Source organism: Hyperolius riggenbachi, chromosome 6, assembly GCF_040937935.1.
Source record: "Hyperolius riggenbachi isolate aHypRig1 chromosome 6, aHypRig1.pri, whole genome shotgun sequence".
NCBI classification, from domain to species: domain Eukaryota; kingdom Metazoa; phylum Chordata; class Amphibia; order Anura; family Hyperoliidae; genus Hyperolius; species Hyperolius riggenbachi.
The window spans coordinates 163,981,424-164,003,240 of record NC_090651.1 but is presented as its reverse complement, the minus strand read 5'-3'; the positions used below and the strand labels follow the sequence as shown (position 1 = coordinate 164,003,240).

Genomic DNA, 21,817 nt, shown 5'->3' with positions numbered 1-21,817 from the left:
TCCGCCTCTTGGTTTTGGATGGTAAGGACCTGAAGCGGCGGCCTAACGGGAGGAGATCAAAGTAGCGACAGCCTGGGTGGGAGGGGTCCCGGGAGATCATGGAGGCTCTCCATCATCCTAGCGGAGTGGAGGAGATCGAGAGGTGGAAGAGGGGACCCGATGATCTTCTCTGCGTCAGTTACGACTCTCTGAAGTCTATGTTTATCGCTGGCCGTTGCGCCCGCGTACCAGACAATGACTAAGGAGCAGAGGATGGATTCTATGGTGGCAGTATAGAAGCTGGTTAGCAGCTTCCGGGGCATGCCGAATCGCTTCAGTTGGCGCAGGAAGAACAGCCTCTGCTGGGATTTCTTCTGAACTATGGTGGTGGTTTGCCCCCATTTCAGGTTGTTCGTTAGAGTCGTGCCGAGGAACCATACAGATGACACCCTAGAGACTTCAGTTCCCCCGATGAGGACAGGTGGGAGGTGGGGAGGGTTCCTCCTGAAGTCTACGACTAGTTCAACCGTCTTTGCCGCGTTGAGTACCAGGTTGTTGTCTCTGCACCAGTTGCAGATGCTCTCGACTTCTCTGCGGTATTCCTGCTCCCCGTTGTTGTCAATTAGGCCGATGATAGTGGTATCGTCCGCAAATTTGATGACTTTCACAGAGTTGTCTGATGAAGTGCAATTGTTGGTATAGAGGGAGAACAATAGTGGTGACAGAACGCAGCCTTGTGGAACCCCTGTATTGGTGGTTCTGACGTTGGAGTAGCAGTTGCCCAGCTTCACCTGTTGTGTTCTGTATGTCAGGAAGTGTTTGATCCACGCTCGTAGGGTGGGATCTACTTCGAGCTGACTCAGATTTGTGTGCAGGATATCTGGGCAAATCGTGTTGAACGCTGAGCTAAAGTCCAGGAACAGGATCCTAGCATAGGAGGCAGGATTGTCTAGGTGCTCCGTGACGTATGCCATGCTGGCATTGATGGCGTCCTCCACGGATCTGTTTGCCATGTAAGCAAACTGGAGGGGGTTGAGGTGCGTGTCCGTGAACCTCTTCAGGTGGACAAGGACCAGCCGCTCGAGAAGCTTCATGATGTTAGAGGTTAGGGCCACCGGTCGGAAGTTGTTGAGCTCAATGCTGCCTGGTTTTTTGGGGACTGGTACAATTGTGGACCGCTTGAAGCAGGAGGGGACTATTATGTGCTATTATGTGATTTGCTTTCATTTCTTCATCTATTGCACCCAGTTAGTCCACAATCTCTAGCATAGCATTTACATAGTCACCCATTTCCTGCCCTTTTTCCAGCCTCATCTTATACAGTTTGCATAGCAGATATAGTTTTCTGTTTAGGTTTGCACGTTCATGCAGCCTTTGTAATGCAGTCCACATACCTTTAGCTGTTTTCTTTCCTTATAAGAATGAGTTGATCATCCTCCACTAACAGGCTTATGACTGCTTTTGCTTGCCTGTTTTTTCTGTCCCATTCTTCTTGGTTGTCGTTGGGTCTGTCTGTATCTAGCACCTGCCACAAATCATCTTTGGATAACAACATTTCTAGCTTAAACTTCCATAGCTGGTAGTTGGTATTGTTAAGCTTTGTTATTGTAAACTTCATATCTGAAGCACTTGCCATCTACCAGTGAGTTGGATGCAGCTTTTGTTTCCTTACACATTATTCAGTATGATTATAGATGCAGCACTTGCTTGTAGTTTTCCTTTTTCTGGTGTCTGGAGCTGGGCCCATAACCTGTTGGTTATGTATTAGAGAAGACACTAGCGTCTTGTGATGAGGCAGAACTTGGTTTACTTGGCTGGATTAAGTTGCAAGCATACCGAGTTTTCAGTAAACTTTAACAGCAGACATATCAGTTATGAAGAGAGAGGAAGAGATAAAGAAAACAAGTTTTTCAGATAGACACACAAAACTAGTAACCTTAGTATTTGCAGTAGTGCCATCTACTGGTCAAGTGGTGTTAATACTTAATACTATATAAAGTACATGCAGTTGTATTTCAAACACTAAAAAGCATCAGCTGCCACAAGCGTGTTATAATAATAAAATGTGCCACCTGTAGTAGTTATGGATGATCCAGGAATCTCTCCAGACAGTGATTAACCTAATCAACTGCATGAAGTGCAAACTGGAACCCATCCATGATCACCAATGTTGCTGTGGCAGGTGGCATATGGGTACAACCCTAACCTGGGTAAAAAGGAGGGTTGATGCAGGTTAGTAGATCATTAGTTCAGGGACTGCAGTGGATTGCATAGACCCACAGGGAGTTTATTTTTTCTCAACAAATGTAGACTGACAAGGGGGAATTATTAGTACACTCACCTAAAGGATTATTAGGAACACCATACTAATACGGTGTTTGACCCCTTTTCGCCTTCAGGACTGCCTTAATTCTGCGTGACATTGATTCAACAAGGTGCTATAAGCATTCTTTAGAAACATTGGCCCATATTAAAAAGGATAGCATCTTGCAGTTGATGGAGAGTCTGCACAGTGGTAACAAGGCATGATGGATCCATGTTCTCAATCTGTTTACACCAAATTCTGACTCTATCGAGACTCATCAGACCAGGAAACATTTTTCTAGTCTTCAACTGTCCAATTTTGGTTAACTGGTTCAAATTGTAGCCTCTTTTTTCAATTTGTAGTGGAGAGGAGTGGTACCCGGTGGTGTATTCTGCTGCTGTAGCCTATCCGCCTCAAGGTTCTGCGTGTTGTGGCTTCACAAATGCTTTGCTGCATACCTCGGTTGTAACCAGTGGTTATTTCAGTCAACGTTGCTCTTCTATCAGCTTGAATCAGTCGGGCCCATTCTCCTCTGATCTCTAGCATCAACAAGGCATTTTTGCCCACAGGACTGCCGCATACTGGATGTTTTTCCCTTTTCACACCATTCTTTGTAAACCCTAGAAATGGTTGTGTGTGAAAATCCCAGTAACTGAGCAAATTGTTAAATACTCAGACCGGCCTGTCTGGCAACAACAATATTGCCTAAATCACTTTTCTTTCCCATTCTGACATTCAGTTTGGAGTTCAGGAAATTAATGAGAAATTGAACAGCTGTTGGTAAGTGTGTAATATTAATATATATATATATATATATATATATATATATATATATATATATACATATATATATATATATACACATACATACATATTCATACATACACAGTGGCTTGCAAAAGTATTCGGCCCCCTTGAAGTTTTCCACATTTTGTCATATTACTGCCACAAACATGAATCAATTTTATTGGAATTCCACATGAAAGACCAACACAAAGAGGTGTACACGTAAGAAGTGGAATGAAAATCTTACATGATTCCAAAAATTTTTTACAAATAAATAACTGCAAAGTGGGGTGTGCATAATTATTCAGCCCTCTTTGGTCTGAGTGCAGTCAGTTGCCCATAGACATTGCCTGATGAGTGCTAATGACTAAATAGAGTGCACCTGTGTGTAATCTAATTCTAATGTTAGTACAAATACAGCTGCTCCGTGACGGCCTCAGAGGTTGTCTAAGAGAATATTGGGAGCAACAACACCATGAAGTCCAAAGAAGACACCAGACAGGTCAGGGATAAAGTTATTGAGAAATGTAAAGTAGGCTTAAGCTACAAACAGATTTCCAAAGCCTTGAACATTCCACTGAGCACTGTTCAAGCGATCATTCAGAAATGGAAGAAGTATGGCACAACTGTAAACCTCCAAAGACAAGGCCATCCACCTAAACTCACAGGCCGAACAAAAATAGCGCTGATCAGAAATGCAGCCAAGAGGCTCATGGTGACTCTGGATGAGCTGCAGAGATCTACAGCTCAGGTGGGGGAATCTGTCCATAGGACAACTATTAGTCGTGCACTGCACAAAGTTGGCCTTTATGGAAGAGTGGCAAGAAGAAAGCCATTGTTAACAGAAAAGCATAAGAAGTCCCATTTGCAGTTTGCCATAAGCCATGTGGGGGACACAGTGAACATGTGGAAAAAGGTGCTCTGGTCAGATGAGACCAAAATGGAACTTTTTGGCCAAAATGCAAAAACCCTATGTGTGGCGGAAAACGAACACTGCACATCAGAACACACCATCCCCACTGTCAAATATGGTGGTGGCAGCATCATGCTCTGGAGGTGCTTCTCTTCAGCAAGGACAGGGAAGCTGTTCAGAGTTGATGGGAAGATGGATGGAGCAAAATACAGGGCAATCTAGGAAGAAAACCTCTTGGAGACTGCAAACGGCTTGAGACTGGGGCGGAGGTTCACCTTCCAGCAGGACAACAACCCTAAACATAAAGCCAGGGAAACAATGGAATGGTTTAAAACAAAACATATCCATGTGTTAGAATGGCCCAGTCAAAGTCCAGATCTAAATCCAATCGAGAATGTGTGGCAAGATCTGGGACCTGTGCTGCGTGCATGCTTTGCATAGAATTGCATAAAAAATTTGGTTTGTGCTGCTCACCCCTTGGTATTTATTTATAATTTTCCCCTGTGAGTCTGCATAACCACGCCCACCTCGAGCACAGTTAAGCATATAAATGAGTGCATTGCACATGTTCAGAGAGTTCATTTGGTAGCTAGTGAAAGGTAAGGTGTTTTTAATTTTCTTTTTTCCCATTTAGTTGACTCTTGGGTTTTTGGTTTAGTTCCCACTAGACTGCTTATAAAAACTGGCATTTTGCATGGTAGAGTAGGACTCACCAGAGTGGGGACACTTTGGCGCAGTTGGTGAGCTTAAGCACGTTAAAGCGTAACCAAGAGCCCCTGTCACTGTTTTCCTGTTGTGTGCTGCAGCCCCTCTGTAATTATATATATATATATATATATATATATATATATATATATATATATATATATATATATATATATATATATATATATATATATATATATATACACACACACACACACACACACAGTATCTTCTCAAAAAATTAGCTTGTGATAAAGTTCATTATTTTCTGTAATGTACTGATAAACATTAGACTTTCATATATTTTAGATTCAAATACATACAACTGAAGTAGATCAAGCCTTTTATTGTTTTAATATTGATGATTTTGGCATACAGCTCATGAAAACCCAAATTTCCTATCTTAAAAAATTAGCATATTTCATCCGACCAATAAAAGAAAAGTGTTTTTAAAACAAAAAAAAGTCAACCTTCAAATAATTATGTTCAGTTATGCACTCAATACTTGGTCGGGAATCCTTTTGCAGAAACTACTGCTTCAATGCGGCGTGGCATGGAGGCAATCAGCCTGTGGCACTGCTCAGGTGTTATGGAGGCCCAGGATGCTTCGATAGCAGCCTTAAAGAGAATCTGTATTGTTAAAATCGCACAAAAGTAAACATACCAGTGCGTTAGGGGACATCTCCTATTACCCTCTGTCACAATTTCGCCGCTCCTCGCCGCATTAAAAGTGGTTAAAAACAGTTTTAAAAAGTTTGTTTATAAACAAACAAAATGGCCACCAAAACAGGAAGTAGGTTGATGTACAGTATGTCCACACATAGAAAATACATCCATACACAAGCAGGCTGTATACACCCTTCCTTTTGAATCTCAAGAGATCATTTGTGTGTTTCTTTCCCCCTTCAGCTCTCATGCACTGAAGTTTCAGGCTGCTCCTTTCTTCCTGCAAACAGCTTTGCCAATGGCCTCAATTCACTAAGATCATGCTAGAGATAATAAAGCAAGAGAAAACTTACCTCCACACGTGAGAGAGTTATCTTACCTCTTCATTCCTTAAGTTACCTCTCCTGTAGTTAATTTACCTCCTCTGTAGTTATTTTCACACGCAGTTAATTAACAGCCTGTCTTTAACTCTGGAGTTATTTTAAGGATTGGAGAGTTAATTTAAAGACAGAAGAGTTAACTTTAGGCTTGCCAGAGGTAAAATGTTTCCTGAATACTACATGCCTTATCACCATGGTAACAACTCTAGAAGAGTTATTAAAGACAGGAGATAAGCTTAGTGAATTGAGGCCTTTGTCTGTAATTCCTCAGTATGTGAAAGCCCAGCCAGCCAGCTCAGAGGACGATTTATCCAGCTTGTAAAAGATAAGAGAGAAGAGAGAAGCTGCCCTAATCTAAATAATACACAGGCAGTGTGCATAGAGGGGCCTGGAAGGGGGAGTTCATAGCAGAACCACAACACTGAAAAACTTGGCAGCCTTCCAGACACAGGCCGACAAGTCTGACAGGGGAAAGATACATTGATTTATTACAGAGACTGTGTATAGTATAAAGTGCTGCAGTAAGCCAGAACACATTAGAATAGCTTTTGGGACTTGTAGGATGATAAAAAACAGGATGCAATTTTTGTTATGGAGTCTTTTTAAGCTCATCCGGAGTGTTGGGTCTTGCGTCTCAACTTTCTCTTCACAATATCCCACAGATTCTCTATGGGGTTCAGGTCAGAAGAGTTGGCAGGCCAATTGAGCACAGTAATACCATGGTCAGTAAACCATTTACCAGTGGTTTTGGCACTGTGAGCAGGTGCCAGTTCGTGCTGAAAAATGAAATCATCTCCATAAAGCTTTTCAGCAGATGGAAGCATGAAGTGCTCCAAAATCTCCTGATAGCTAGCTGCATTGACCCTGCCCTTGATAAAACACAGTGAACCAACACCAGCAACTGACATGGCACCCTAGACCATCACTGACTGTGGGTACTTGACACTGGACTGTAGGCATTTTGGCACTTCCCTCTCCCCAGTCTTCCTCCAGACTCTGGCACCTGGATTTCCGAATGACATGTAAAAGTTGCTTTCGTCCGAAAAAAGTACTTTGGACCACTGAGTAACAGTCCAGTGCTGCTTCTCTGTAGCCCAGGTCAGGCTCTTCTGCCGCTGTTTCTGGTTCAAAAGTGGGTTCATGCTTCCATCTGCTGAAAAGCTTTATGGAGATGAAGATTTCATTTTTCAGCACGACCTGGCACCTGCTCACAGTGCCAAAACCACTGGTAAATGGTTTACTGACCATGATATTACTGTGCTCAATTGGCCTGCCAACTCTCCTGACCTGAACCCCAAAGAGAATCTGTGGGATATTGTGAAGAGAAAGTTGAGAGACGCAAGACTCAACACTCTGGATGAGCTTAAGGCCGCTATCGAAGCATCCTGGGCCTCCATAACACCTGAGCAGTGCCACAGGCTGATTGCCTCCATGCCATGCCGCATTGAAGCAGTCATTTCTGCAAAAGGATTCCCGACCAAGTATTGAGTGCATAACGGAACATAATTATTTGAAGGTTGAATTTTTGTTTTAAAAACACTTTTGTTTTATTGGTCGGATGAAATATGCTAATTTTTTGAGATAGGAAATTTGGGTTTTCATGAGCTGTATGCCAAAATCATCGATATTAAAACAATAAAAGGCTTGAACTACTTCAGTTGTGTGTATTTGAATCTAAAATATATGAAAGTCTAATATTTATCAGTACATTACAGAAAATAATGAACTTTATCACAATATGCTAATTTTTTGAGAAGATTCTGTGTATATATATATATATATATATATATATAAAATATATATATATATATATATATATATATATATATATATATATATATATATATATATATATATATATATATATATATATATATATATATAACAAAATACTAGTAGATGTAAACTGTGGCCACACTTTGTATTAATTTTCATAAAATGGTTTCCATCCTTTAAAATCATGTGTGTAAAGCAATGCATGTACAGGAAATCTACCATTTAAAAACAGCATTTTATCATTTTATGAATACGGAACACAAAATTTCAAACATTCTTAGTGAAATCTTCCATAGATGCATTTTTTTTATATTAAAACGGCCATTGGACAATTTTGAGTGAAATGTGTGTGGCCAGCACGAGGTCAGTATCTGTTAAAGAATTAACATATATGGTCAATGCTTCAAGGTGGTCTTCAGTGTTTAAATTATTTTTATTTGCGCTATGATTTCTCTTCAAGTAATGGCTAACTAGAACATGGAAAGGCTGGCACCACATTCTAGGATATAACTGATTCAGATAACTGATGCAAGCTGTATTTGCACCAGTGATTATGCTTCAAACACACATAACTTTTAATTATAGCTGTGAACATATTTCATTTTTGAAATGTAATCACAGAGCTTGTTGACCTGTTACCAAATTCTGGGATCTGCTATTTTCAGCCATTTCTACAGAATATTACGTGTGCTTAAAAAAAAACAGAAAACCTTTTCCTATAAATATCGCTGTTCCCTTATATTTATAGGAATAAGTTTCATTTCCTTTTGTTATGCTCGTGGAATATTCTACATGCTGGCAAATAAAATAAAAATACGAATTTTATGATAAAATATTAGTTAGGCAGAAACAAAGCTTAAAATAAGAAAAGTACATTTTAAGTGTCCTTTTTGACTTACTAACTACTAAATAATTATCTCACCAAGGTTTTCCTAATGTCTCAACTGTTACCTGTTTAAAGCATCTACTTTAAAAGGTGGTATTTTTCACTCTCATCCCAGCTTATTACTCTGAAATCTAAATCTTGCTCAAAAGTATCTCTACAGTTGCCCAGACCCGACCTCCTGAAGAAGTGGACATTGATTTACAAAACAGATGGAGTCTAATCGTTAGAGTTGTGGAGCTGAACATATCAATGAATTTTGTTTTTTGATGTGCCCTCTGGGTAGTGGATTGGGAGGGTATTCTGCCCAGTGCAAAACTTGGGAGCTTTTGTTCTAAATTATTTGTATATTTATTAGGATTTGTTAAAGAACAGTTGAGATATCTACACATTGCTTATATACTGTGAAGAGGCTTACGCCTTTGCTTTTAACTCAAGTTGTGGACATAAAGCTCTTGAAAAAAAATAAGAGACCAATGTGATTTATTTTTAATTTTGCATTTCTATGAGAACCATTCCATGCTAGTTAATTCTTACACAAGAACAACTCATTCTGCTGTATGAGCTACTAATTAGGCGATCACTTGAATCAAATCTTATTTAACCACTTCCCATTCTATGACGAGAGTCTCATATCCAAATTGACTTCTCTAAAGATTCTTGGACACACGTCCAGCACTAAAAACCGCTGCTGCGATCGTGCGCGCACAAGCCTCCGCTTTTGCACGTGCTTGTGTTAGTGCTTTGTTATTTAAAAGGTGAGTAGTTATTATTGTACTAGTAATTATGCCAGTTCCATTAACAGGCGCTAGATGTGCCTCCTGCTGCACTGCACATGCTGGCTTGTGGCCCCCATGCGTGCACGACACATGGCCATGGCTGCGGTCCTCTACGTGCACACTATAGACACCAGCTGTTTTATTAGTGTAGCTGCATGCATATACCATTAGGTCCATAAATATTTAGAGACACAATTTTTTTTCTCATTTTGGTTCTGTACATTGCCACAATAATTTTAAATGAAGCAACTCAGAAGCAGTTTCTCTTTAAAGGCTATTTCATGAGCAGGTGTGCGCAAGTCTGTCATTTTGTCAAAAGATTAGATATAGATTGGACTTTGCTAAGAACATCTAAAAAAGCCAGTACAGTTCTGGAAAAACATTCTGTGGACAGATGAAACCAAGATCAACTTCTACCAGAATGATGGCAAGAAAAAAGTATGGAAAAGGCATGGAACAGGTCACTGTCCAAAACACACCACATCATCTGTAAAACAAGGCGGAGCCAGTATGATGGCTTGGTCGTGTATGGCTGACAATGACACAGGGACACTAGTGTTTATGGATGATGTGACAGTACAGAAGCAGCCAAATGAATTCTGAGATGATCAGAGACATACTGTCTGCTCAAATCCAGCCAAATGCAGTCAAACTGATTGGGTGGCGTTTCATGATACAGATGGACGATAACCCAAAACATACAGCTAAAGTAACCCAGGAGGTTATTAAAGCGAAGAAGTAAAAAATTCTTGAATGGTCAAGTCAGTCACCTGATCTTAACACAATTGAGCATGCATTTCACTTGCTGAAGACTAAACTTTGAACAGAAAGGTCCACAAACAAACATCAGCTGAAAGCCGCTGTAGTAAAGGCCTGGCAGAGCATTAAAAAGGAGGAAACCCAGCATCTGGTGATGTCCAGGAGTTCAAGACTTCGAGCTGTCATTGCCAGGGTTTTCAACCAAATATTAGAAATGCACTTTTTATTATTTCCAATTACTTAACCCTCCTCGCGGTCTATTAAAAACCGCCAGGGGGCAGCGCAGCAGTATTTTTTTTTTTTTTTAATCATGTAGCAGTGCAGCAGCATCCCCTCACCCTCTTCGATCGCCTCCGGCAATCAAGCTCGTCCGGAAATCCCGTTCTGAACTGGATTTCCATTAGGGCTTCCCCCGTCATGGCGACGGGAGGGATGACGTCGCCGATGTCATCAACGTCGAGACGTCAAAGGTAGTCCAGATCCACCCCCCAGCGCTGCCTGGCACTGATTGGCCAGGCAGCGCATGGGGTCGGGGGGGGGGTGTTGGCAGCAGGGGGTAGCGGCGAATCGGAGTGCACACGCAGCTAGCAAAGAGCTAGTTGCATGTAGCAAAAAAAAAAAAAGTATGCAAATCGGCCCAGCAGGGCCTGAGAAATCCTCCTGCGCGGCTTACCCGAACGCCAGAAGGGTTAATTTGTCCAATTACTTTTGAGCGCCTAAAATGAAGGGATTGTGTTAAAGAAATGCTTTAGTTGCCTCACATTTGTATGTAATCATTTTGTTCACCCCCCCAAATTAAAGCTGAAAGTTTGCACTTCAACTGCATCTGAATTGTTTCATTTAAAATTAATTGTGGTAATGTACAGAACCAAAATTAGAAAAAAGTTGTCTCTGCCCAAATATTTATGGACCTAACTGTGCTAAAAGTATTCATACTAAAGGCAAGGTCAGACTGGGTCGCCTGGAGCTGGGGAATTCTCTGGTGGGCCCCACTTGCATTGGTTAGAATGTGCTAAGCACATTGTGGTGCAGTCTTTAAAGGAGTCATCAGGGAAAGTATAGTAAAACGAGTGGTACTTACCGGGGGCTTCCTCCAGCTCCAAGCTCCCAGGATGTCCCTCGCCTCAGCTCTGCCCGCAGCCGTTCGCCGCAGCTCCGACCTGGTCCCCGGCGATGACGTCAGAGGGACCTCCAGGTCGCTCTGTACTGCGCCTGTGTGAGCGGCGCTGTCAATCACCGCCACGTGGACCGGAGCAGACTGCACAAGCGCAGAACTACTGTGCCTGCGCAGTCTGCTCTGGCCCATGTGGCGGTGATTGACAGCGCCGCTCACGCAGGCGAAGTACAGAGCGACCTGGAGGTCGTTCAGACGTCATCGCCGGGGACTGGGACGGTCCTGCGGCAAACGGCTGCAGGGAGGGACATCCTGGGAGCTTGGAGCTGGAGGAAGCCCCCGGTAAGTACCACTCATTTTACTATACTTTGCCTGATGACTCCTTTAAGTTTTTCACTTTTCTCTCTCTTACTTCACTCACTCTCCCTCTCCTCCACCCCAGCTTCACTCACTCTCCCTCTCCTCCACCCCAGCTTCACTTCTTCTCCCTCTCCTCCACCCCAGCTTCACTTATTCTCCCTCTCCTCCACCCCAGCTTCACTTATTCTCCCTCTCCTCCACCCCACTTTCCCTCACTCTTCCTCTCTTCCAGCCCCCACTTTACTCACTCTCCCGCTTCATCTTTTACCGCCACAGTTTACTTTAAGTAATTTTTCCCCACACAATAGTTATCATGTTGGACAATGCAGTACAGTGTACATCCTGTGACATGTATGCATGCCTTGATCAGCAGATTGAGGGTGTTTACTGCTGCCCTGGGTGTGTGCGTGTTGCTCAATTAGAGGCTGAAGTCAGAGAGCTAAATAAACATCTCGCAACACTGAGATGCATAGACAACATGGAGAAGAGCTTGGATCTCACGATCCAGACACTGGAGGGAACCGGTGAAGATGAGGTGGGTGGAGTACAGCTGGAGCAAGAAGCAGAGGTAGCCGCTAGTTGGGTCACAGTTAGAAGGGTTAGGGGAAAAAGTGTCAGGGAGTTGTCCCTCCCTAATAAGTATGCTTGCTTGCGTAATATTGGGGATGAGTATTCTGGAGTAGCAATGTTGGAGCAGGATGTGTCCCTTAGCAACCAAGGGGTAGACCGCTGCAACGAGAAAGGGAATAGGAGTGCAGCTAAGGATAGACAGATACTGGTGGTAGGGGATTAAATTATTAGGCACACAGATAGGGTAATCTGTCGAAGAAACTGTGAATGCCGTGCAGTCTGTTGTCTCCCGGGTGCTCTGCATGGTTCAGCATGTAGCTGAAAGAATTGACATATTATTGGTTGGGGCTGGGGAAGACCCGGCTGTCATGGTACACATTTGCATCAATGACAAAGTAAGTGGGAGATGGAAGGTCCTCAAAAATGATTTTCAGGTACTTGGAGATAAACTTAAAGCAAGGACCTCCAAGGAGGTGTTATCTGAAATACTGCCAGTGCCACGTGCTACATCTGAGAGACAGAGGGAGCATAGGAAGTTAAATAAGTGGCTGAGAAATTGGTGTAGGAAGGAGGGGTTTGGGTTCCTGGAGCACTGGGCAGACTTTGCAGTCGGCTACAGGTTCTACAGCAGGGATGGGCTGCACCTTAACCACTTCCGGATTCTCGGTGCGTATATATACGCCCCTGAATCCTGAAGTGTATACCATGGAAACGGCCGCTCGTATGAGCGGCCGTTCCATGTCAGTTCACGGAGGGTGTCTCCGTGAACACCCTGCGAGCCGATCGGCGGCTCGCAGGGTAAATGTAAACACACGGGGAAGATCTTCCCCGGTGTTTACATGTATACGGCGCTGCTGCGCAGCAGCGCCGTAGAGGAGATCGGCGATCCCCGGCCTCTGATTGGCCGGGGATCGCCGGCATCTGATAGGCTAAAGCCTATCCCATCAGGCGCAGGATGGAAATCCGTCCTGCGCCGCTCACAGGGGGAGGGAGAGGGAGGGAAGGGGAAGGAGGCCAGGAAGCGCTGCGGAGGGGGGCTTTGAAGAGCCCCCCCCCCGCAAGCGCAAGCAGCCGGCGGCGATCAGACCCCCCCAGCAGGACATCCCTCTAGTGGGGAAAAAAGGGGGGGGAAGTCTGATCGCCCTGGCTGCTAGCTGATCTGTGCTGTGGGCTGAAGAGCCCACGCAGCACAGATCAGCACACAATTTCATGGTATGGAAGTGGTTAATGGGGACGGTGCAGCTGCATTGGGGGAGAAGATGGCTAAACGGTTGAAGGAGATTTTAAACTAGGATCTGGGGGGAGGCGGGAGGGTAAAGTCTCAATATGTAGACAAGATTAGGTAAAAAGACAGTGAGAGCCTATCATTATGGGGGGTGGGGACAGTGTAAAGAGTAAGGAGATTGGTAAAACTTCAAGTAGCCCATTTAATGTAACCAAAATTGGAAAATGTGGTGGTAAAAATATAAAGTGCTAGGAGCCTTGCAAATAAAATGGACGAACTAGAGTTCATTCTGATTGACAAAGGCTATGACATTGTGGAATAACAGAGACATGGATTGATGAAAGCCATGATTGGATAGCGAATTTAGAGGGATACAATGTGTTTCGGGAGGATACAACAGGGGAAAAAAGGTGGAGAGGTTTGTCTCTTTGTTAAGAACTCTTTTACAGTTGTCCTAAACGATGAGATGGATGAAGATTGCGAAGATGTGGAGTCCGTTTGGGTAAATATTAATTTTGGAAATAAAGGTTGCCAATTGCTTATTGGGGTATGCTACAGGCCACCACATATTCATGAAGCTGCAGAACTGCAATTACTACAGGCAGATTGAAAAAGCTGCAAGTAAAAATGAGGTCATAGTTATGGATGACTTCAACTTTCCAGACATTGACTGGAGTATTGAGGCTACCCATTCTGGTAAAAGCAGCAGATTTCTGACATCACTACAGGACAGTTACCTGACTCAAATGGTAACGGAACCAACTAGGGGGAATGCGTTACTGGATCTGATCATTTCTAATAGACCAGATAATGTATCAAATGTGCAGGTTCAAGAACATTTGGGAAATAGTGATCACAACATGATAACATTTGATCTGGTGACTGATAGGCCACGGGGCAGCGGGACCACTAAAACTATGAATTTTAGAAAAGCAAAGTTCAATCAATTCAGGCAGGCACGAAGTTTGGTGAACTGGGATAATATACTACAAGGGGAGGACACTGAAGGGAAATGGCAAGCTTTTATGCCTCTTTCACAGTGGGACGATAAAAAAATTATAACGCAGACTATACAAAGTCTGTGCGACATTCACTGTGCACACGTTGCGTTGTGTGTAACGTGTAGCAATATTTAGAAAGTGCTGCATGCTGTGCATTTAGCGATACATTTGCTGTGTTATGCGTGTTGCACATGCTCAGTAATTATTATTTTTTTTTTAAATGTAACGCATGCACCGTTTTCGTTACATCAGTATGCAACGAAAACGGCGCACCAAGAGACACAAAACGCAGTGCAAAATAACGTCCAATTTCATAACCTACATGCTCTGCGTTAGGGGCACGTTGTGCGACTTTAACGTCGCATCAAACGCAATGTCCCACTGTGAAAGAAGCCTTAAACTTATTCTCAATCAATATTGTAGTATGTATATCCCATATGGAAACAAAATGTCTAGGAATAAAAAAAGGCCTCTATGGATGAATAGAAAGGTTAGAGATAAAATGAAGGGGAAAAAGAATGCCTGCAAGGTCCTAAAACAGGAGGGGACCGAGGCTGCATTAAGCAATTATAAGGAGTGCAATAAAAGTTGTAAAAAAGAAATTAGGCTGGCAAAGATTGAAGCTGAAAATCAAATTGCTAGGGATATCAAATCTAACCCAAAGAAGTTTTACAAGTACATCAACTCTAAAAAAAGAAAGGTTGACTGTATTGAACTCCTAAAGGATGAGGGTGGGAACTCAATGGTGGATGACCAAGGTAAGGCAGAGTTATTAAATGCTTTCTTTGCTTCTGTCTTCACAGGGGAAACATCACTGTTGCAAATTACAGATGCAGAAGAGTCTCAACCTTTCAAATGTAATATTAAATACTTAAAGGGACTCCGAGCAGTGCAAAAACTATGGAAAGATGCATATCATTTTAAAGCTCTCTTTCTCCTCTTTCCAATGATACATAAACCGTCACCCTACGCCTTTTAGTTTTCGCTATTTTCGCGATTGAAATTGCCGCGGCCGCAATTTCGATCGCGAAAATAGTGAAAACTAAAAGGCGTAGGGCGATGATTTAGGTGTCGTCAGAAAGAGGATTAAGAGCGCTTTAAAATGAAATCCATCTTTCCATAGTTACATTGTATTACACAGGGCGACTTTTTCTCAAAGTCAGCAGCTCCATTTTGCAGATGATACAAAATTGTGCAGAATCATCAATTTTCAGGAAGATAGTGACATATTGCAATAAGATCTGGATAGGATGGCTATATGGGCACATACATGGCAGATGAAATTCAATGTTGAAAAATGTAAAGTCATGCATTTTGGTCGTACCAATGGTCTAGCACCATACAACATAAATGGGATACAGTTGGGGACATCAAACTTGGAGAAGGACTTAGGAGTACTCATCGACAACAAGTTAAATAATCGTATTCAATTCCAAGCCGCTGCAGCTAAAGCTAATAAAATTTTGGGATGCATTAAAAGGGAAATAAAAACTTGAGATGCTAGCATAATATTTCCTGTTTAACTCTCTAGTAAGGCCACATCTGGAATATGAAATTCAGTTCTGGGCACCACATTACAGGAAAGATATTGCAGTTTTAGAGCAGGTGCAGAGACGAGCAACAAAATTGATACGTGGGATGGAAGGTCTCACTTACCAAGAAAGGTTAGATAAACTGGGTTTATTTAGTCTAGAGTAAAAAAGCATTAGACGGGATCTAATTAACATGTATAAATACATCAGAGGGCAATATAAAAGCTTGGCGGATGAGCTTTTTGTCCCTAGGCCTTCTCAAAGGACTAGAGGACATGAAGGAAAAACATTTTAGTCATTTATTTAGGAAAGCGTTCTTTACAGTAAGAGTGATTACATTGCCACAGGAATGCATTCCCACAGAAAGTAGTTATGGCAAATTCTATACCTGCATTTAAAGGGGGCTTGGATGCTTTCCTTGCGTTGAAAGTCATCCACGGCTACAATTACTAGGTAATGCCCAGTGATGTTAATCCAGGGATTTTATCTGATTCCCATCTGGAGTCGGGAAGGATTTTTTTTTCCCTTTTGGGGCTAATTGGACCATGCCTTGTAAGGGTTTTTCGCCTTTCTCTGGATCAACAGGGATATGTGAGGGAGCAGGCTGGTGTTGTACTTTGTTCTCTGGTTGAACTCGATGGACGTATGTCTCTTTTCAACCCAAATAACTATGTAACTATGAAGCCACACAATTAATTCACCTCCTGTCTGCTGAGCTGACCCTGAAACCACCCCACTCGTGTGGCTATGTGAGGTAGTTACATAACCCATGGTGCTGCAATAGTTGATTAGTCCAGGCGAAGAAGGCCCCAGTGTGCTCCTCGCTACACGACGCCACTGGCACCGAGCCTGAGAAAGCCTGTGAAGAGGAAGGAGTGCTGAGTAGCTTGCACAGACAGAAAGCCGAGGATTGGGGGCATGAGAACTCTCTTTCCTTCTTCTCCTCGGTCCCAGTCCTGTCACTGTGCTGTGTGCCTGAATTTAGCATGGTAAGCTGTTGGCTCTCACATTACTCTCCGTCCTGACTTTCTTAGATCTTCTCCTCTCTGCCTGCTTCTCACTTCCTTGCTCCTCTCTCCATAGCATGACAGATTCATTTCCCTGCTGTTTTTTTATGTGCTGCAGGACAGCCCTTTGTTTTTCTAAATGGCCACATGTTTGTTTATTTTTCTACTAGGTCCTCCTGTTCAGGTTTGCATAGTCTTGTCAGTTTACACTGCTTAGTGCTGTCTATCAGTACATAGACACTTTTTTTTATTGGTTTATTGCTGCCAATGGCTTACCACTGTCTACATTGTATATTTTCAGGGGACAATAGACTTATATAAGATTTTGCCTAACGCTTTCTATGCCGGCCATGCACCATCTTCTCAAACCGCCCGGCAGATTATGCTGGCTTTGTAATCATTGGCCTCATCATGCACACGTGTGCCACAATGCATGCCAAGAGATAATGTCCATGGATGTGGATACAGAGCTATACTCGCATCTGGGGACGACTTCTCCCAGCATGCTTTGACACTGCCAGAATTACAAAAGCTTGCAGAACCTGCTGGTCATGTAAGGAAGATGGCATATGTCGTATAGACCAGTAGGTAAGTAATAATACTCTACCCAGTGGCACACACCATTATAAACCTCCCTTATGATAAAGTTCTTTTTTAAACAATGAATTCCAGTGCTTTGGTCAATTTAAAGGATACCCGGTTTTCTGGGCAGGCCCACTCCTTGAATAATGCTGCTACTTATTTTATGTACAGTTGGGCCTGTCCATGATCCATTATGACCATGGCCACTTTCCATTGTGTGGTCACAACCACTTTCCAGTATGTGGACACACCCATTTTTTTGCTGCGGTACCCACACACCACCCTCAGTAAAAAGTTCTTGGGAGTCACACCTGCATAGTCATGACTGACTTGTCTGTGTCTAGATAAGCAAATAACACAGGCATGAACAAAATTCTGTACATTTTGTAAACTTCCCATTTTCAGAGGAACAAGACTACAATGCTAGTGACAGTTACCTGCAACTGCAGCATCCAGCACATCCTCATCCACAGAATCCTGTGTACATAATTGTGCTAAAGGAGACAATGGATATGATGTATTTAGGTTTAAACCAAGCATGAAGTTATGCACTTTCCCAGCTCTTCCTTCGCGTGTGTTGAAAAGGGCCGAGTCACTAACTAAAGCCATAACCATACGTTGAACCCAACTGGCTTGGTTGTTTCTTCGATATTCCTCTTCAGCTTCAACATTTTCACTTCCTGTGTAAAAATGAGAAAGTTAATAGCACAAAACCAGATGCTATCTTGGAACTTGTAGTGTGGATAAGGTGAACCATATGGAAAAAACACAGAGACACCAGGAGCCCGGATAGTGTAGTATGTTCAAAGGCTGTGGTACTTGTAAAGGTGGGTTGCAACTCTGAGCAACCATCCAATTAGCACTTCTGGAGAATAATTGTCTCCAGATGGGTACAGGAACAGACCCATACGTTGGTCGCTCTCTGTGAAAAAGACTAGGAACCCGAGGGCTTGAAAAGGTCATCCCTCAGGGGGTCTGGGTGGAGAAATCACAAGGTGGAGAGGCGCCCAAGAGGGTAAAATATTTTAAATCTTAAAATCAAAATAATGAGGTAGCTTACCACTTTAAATAATTTACCCTCTTGGGCGCCTCTTCACCTTGTGATTTCCCATCTTGGAGTTACTAAACAGATGGGGACTTTTAGGAAAAGACAGTGCTATTGTTGGCAGAGATTCAAAAGCTAGAAATGAAAAGAACAGCACACATATGTGGAAAAAATACTGCATATATGATGTCATTTAAAAAAAATGAGGAAATCCACCACACGAATAAAAAATAAAGCTACAAACACTGTCAGAATAACTGCTTTCAAACACAAGCGCAGTTATCCATCTGCCCATCAAGAAATCTGATTAAGGCTATGTGCTCCAGCTCACCTTGCTGGATTCTGAATGGGGCAGTGTTGTCTACTACCTCATGGCACAACTGTAACTTTAAAACAAACTGTGACATCAACCATCATCTATGGAAGTCATACTGTCATAGTTTTAAGTGGCTGGGCTGAAATCCTATAGCTTAACTTTGCATGTGATCCACTGAAGACCCCAAAATCGTATGGAATACCACTGCAGACATCATCTGTGGTATGCTCTCTGACAAACAATCTACAGTATAGCTTGCATAGATACTGAAAGTACAGGACAGGAAACCCCTTTGCCTCTTTCTAAAGCTTTGTACACATGCTAGATGGTTTTTGGAAGAGGCAGCCAGTCATGGCCACTTCTACTGAGAATCTAGCGTTTGTATATTGGCCCCCAAACTCCCTTTGTGCCTAGGCCAGTGATCAGCCTGGATAAGAGGGCATTCTTGTCCCACTCGGCCAGCCCTCCTCTTTAGCAACTGAACGCATTTGTAGCCTACAGGCTAGCGGTGCATCTGCACAGCCTCGCATCTGAACTGTTCCCCATGGAATGGAGTCCTAAACCCTTTTGAGTGAGAGTCCTCATATGTGTGTACGAGGGCTTTATTCTAGATTTATGTGGATAGCATGTTCTCTTTTAATTAAAAACAATTAATAGTCCAGACTGCCAAATAGGCAGCGAGATTCCCATTAATAAGGAAATGTGCAGAAGCATGCACAAATCCATATTCAATTTATGGAGCAGATGCAATTTCTTATTACTGACAGACTCTGCCTGTTGCAAGCACACTACAGTATTCATCAACTTGTACTAAACTGAAGAACCACATTTGAAAAATTTGACCAAAAGATTTGCATGGCTTTTGCTTACTGTGCAGTGTACAGGATGTGGGGGGCCTTTAAAGGCCCCGTTCACACTTGCGTTTCTGTAAAGAACGGACCGGATGGTATCCGGATCGGAACCGTACGGTTCCGATCTGGACCGTTTGCATACGTATTGATACGGCTGCGATCTGTTTGGTAAAAGAGATACAAACTATATAAATATTGTTTGGGTCTGGGAGGTCAGCAGAAGGTGCACATGTAGAATCAGGTCCTCCGCTGTGTAGGGCCTCACCTTCACGTCCGACATGTGCTGCCAAACAGCTCCAGCACAAGTCACTGCTGCTCCACTCCAGAAATGCTGGGCCCATGTGTCCCCATACAAAATGGCCACTAGAAAGCGCATAGGAAGTGGGGTAGAACGCCAGGTTTTTATAGCCAGTGTGTTCTGTGCTTTCCGTTTCCTATTGGTTTCTATGCACGGATGGTAAAGTCAGGCTCCGGTCCGGGTGCGTCGGCCGGATGATCCGGACCCAAAAATAGAGCATGTTGGAAAAGTGTCCGGATCCGATCCAGCTCCGTTCCGTACGGAACGGACGCGTGTGAACGGCCGCATAGACTTTGCATTGCTATGCGGAACGTCCGTTCCGTTTGTACAGTATACAGTCCGGATCCGATAAGGCGAATGTGAACCGGGCCTAACAGAACTCCCCAAAACTCTCCAACTGTGACTAATGTCAACCACTGGCCAGGTTTAATAAACCAGTAAAATAAAATTTAATTGAAAAAAAAAGATGAGAAAGCACAATGCAGAATTGTGGCTTGAGTAACATATGATATTCTTGAAATAGATTTATGTGCATACATACTGAAGTATAAAGTTCTGATGAACGAGGTTCCCTGATCCACCTTCCTGCCCACAGGAACATGCGACGGCACACGAGAGGTGCGAACGATAATGGCCGTTCGTGCAGGAATCATTGGGTGTTGCCAGGGATCTTAAAGATTTGACCCATGACGTTCGTTATTGCCCTGCGTAGCAAAGCATTGTTCACCTAATCAGTCAAGCCAGGGAAAGAAAAGTGCTGGTGATAAGTGATGGAGAGAGGCTGGAGAAAAGTAAGAGAGAGAGGAATGGAGATAGTGCAGGAGAGAGGATGGAGGTAAGTGAGGGAGAGAGGCTGGAGATAACCGAGGGAGAGAGGCTGGAGATAAGCGAAGGAGAGAGGCTGGAGATAAGCGAGGGAGAGAGGCTGGAGATAAGCGAGGGAGAGAGGCTGGAGATAAGCGAGGGAGAGAGGCTGGAGATAAGCGAGGGAGAGAGGCTGGAGATAAGCGAAGGAGAGAGGCTGGAGATAAGCGAAGGAGAAAGGCTGGAGATAAGCGAAGGAGAGAGGCTGGAGAGTAGCGAAGGAGAAAGGCTGGAGATAAGCGAAGGAGAGAGGCTGGAGATAAGTGAGGGAGAGAGGCTGGAGAAAAGCAAGAGAGAGAGGAATGGAGATATTGTAGGAGAGAGGATGGAGGTAAGTGAGGGAGAGTGGACAGAGATAAGCGAGGGAGAGAGGCTGGAGATAAGCACGGTAGAGAGGCTGGAGATAAGCGAAGGAGAGAGGCTGGAGATAAGCGAGGGAGAGAGGCTGGAGATAAGCGAGGGAGAGAGGCTGGAGATAAGTGAAGGAGAGAGGCTGGAGATTAGGGATGCTCAAATTCGGCTTCGGGAGATATCCGGATTTTTGCTATCTGGATATCTCCCTGTAATGCTGTGCGGGCTGGGCGGGGGGGGGTCAAGCTTACCTCTCTGACGTCTTCTTCGGTCGTCCCTTGCCGCCTCCCACGCTGCGCTCCATGCGCGTCACGTGATTACAAACACTTCCTCCTTCAACCCGGAAGGTGGAAGTGTTTGTAATCAGGTGACCGCTGCTTGGAGCGCATCGTGGGAGGCGCTGAGGGACGACCGAAGAAGACGTCAGAGAGGTAAGCTTGACCCCCCGCCCAGCCCGCACAGCATTACTGGGAGATATCCGGATAGCAAAAATCCGGATATCTCCCGAAGCCGAATTTGAGCATCCCTACTGGAGATAAGTGAGGGAGAGAGGCTGGAGATAAGTGAGGGAGAGAGGCTGGAGAAAAGCAAGAGAGAGAGGAATGGAGATAGTGTAGGAGAGAGGATGGAGGTAAGTGAGGGAGAGTGGACAGAGATAAGCGAGGGAGAGAGGCTGGAGATAAGCGAGGGAGAGAGGCTGGAGATAAGCGAGGGAGAAAGGCTGGAGATAAGCGAAGGAGAGAGGCTGGAGATAAGCGAAGGAGAAAGGC

At 43.6% G+C, this 21,817-nt stretch overlaps 1 protein-coding gene across 1 annotated transcript in view; it reads right to left on the bottom strand.

The window, feature by feature from the left end:
- Positions 1–21,817, bottom strand: part of LOC137521208 (cytosolic phospholipase A2-like) — a 160,856-nt gene that overhangs the window by 53,821 nt on the left and 85,218 nt on the right. The window contains exon 8 of the mRNA XM_068240165.1: positions 17,760–18,002. Within this exon, the coding sequence (XP_068096266.1) occupies positions 17,760–18,002 (243 nt within the window). The remainder of the gene's footprint in view (positions 1–17,759; positions 18,003–21,817) is intronic.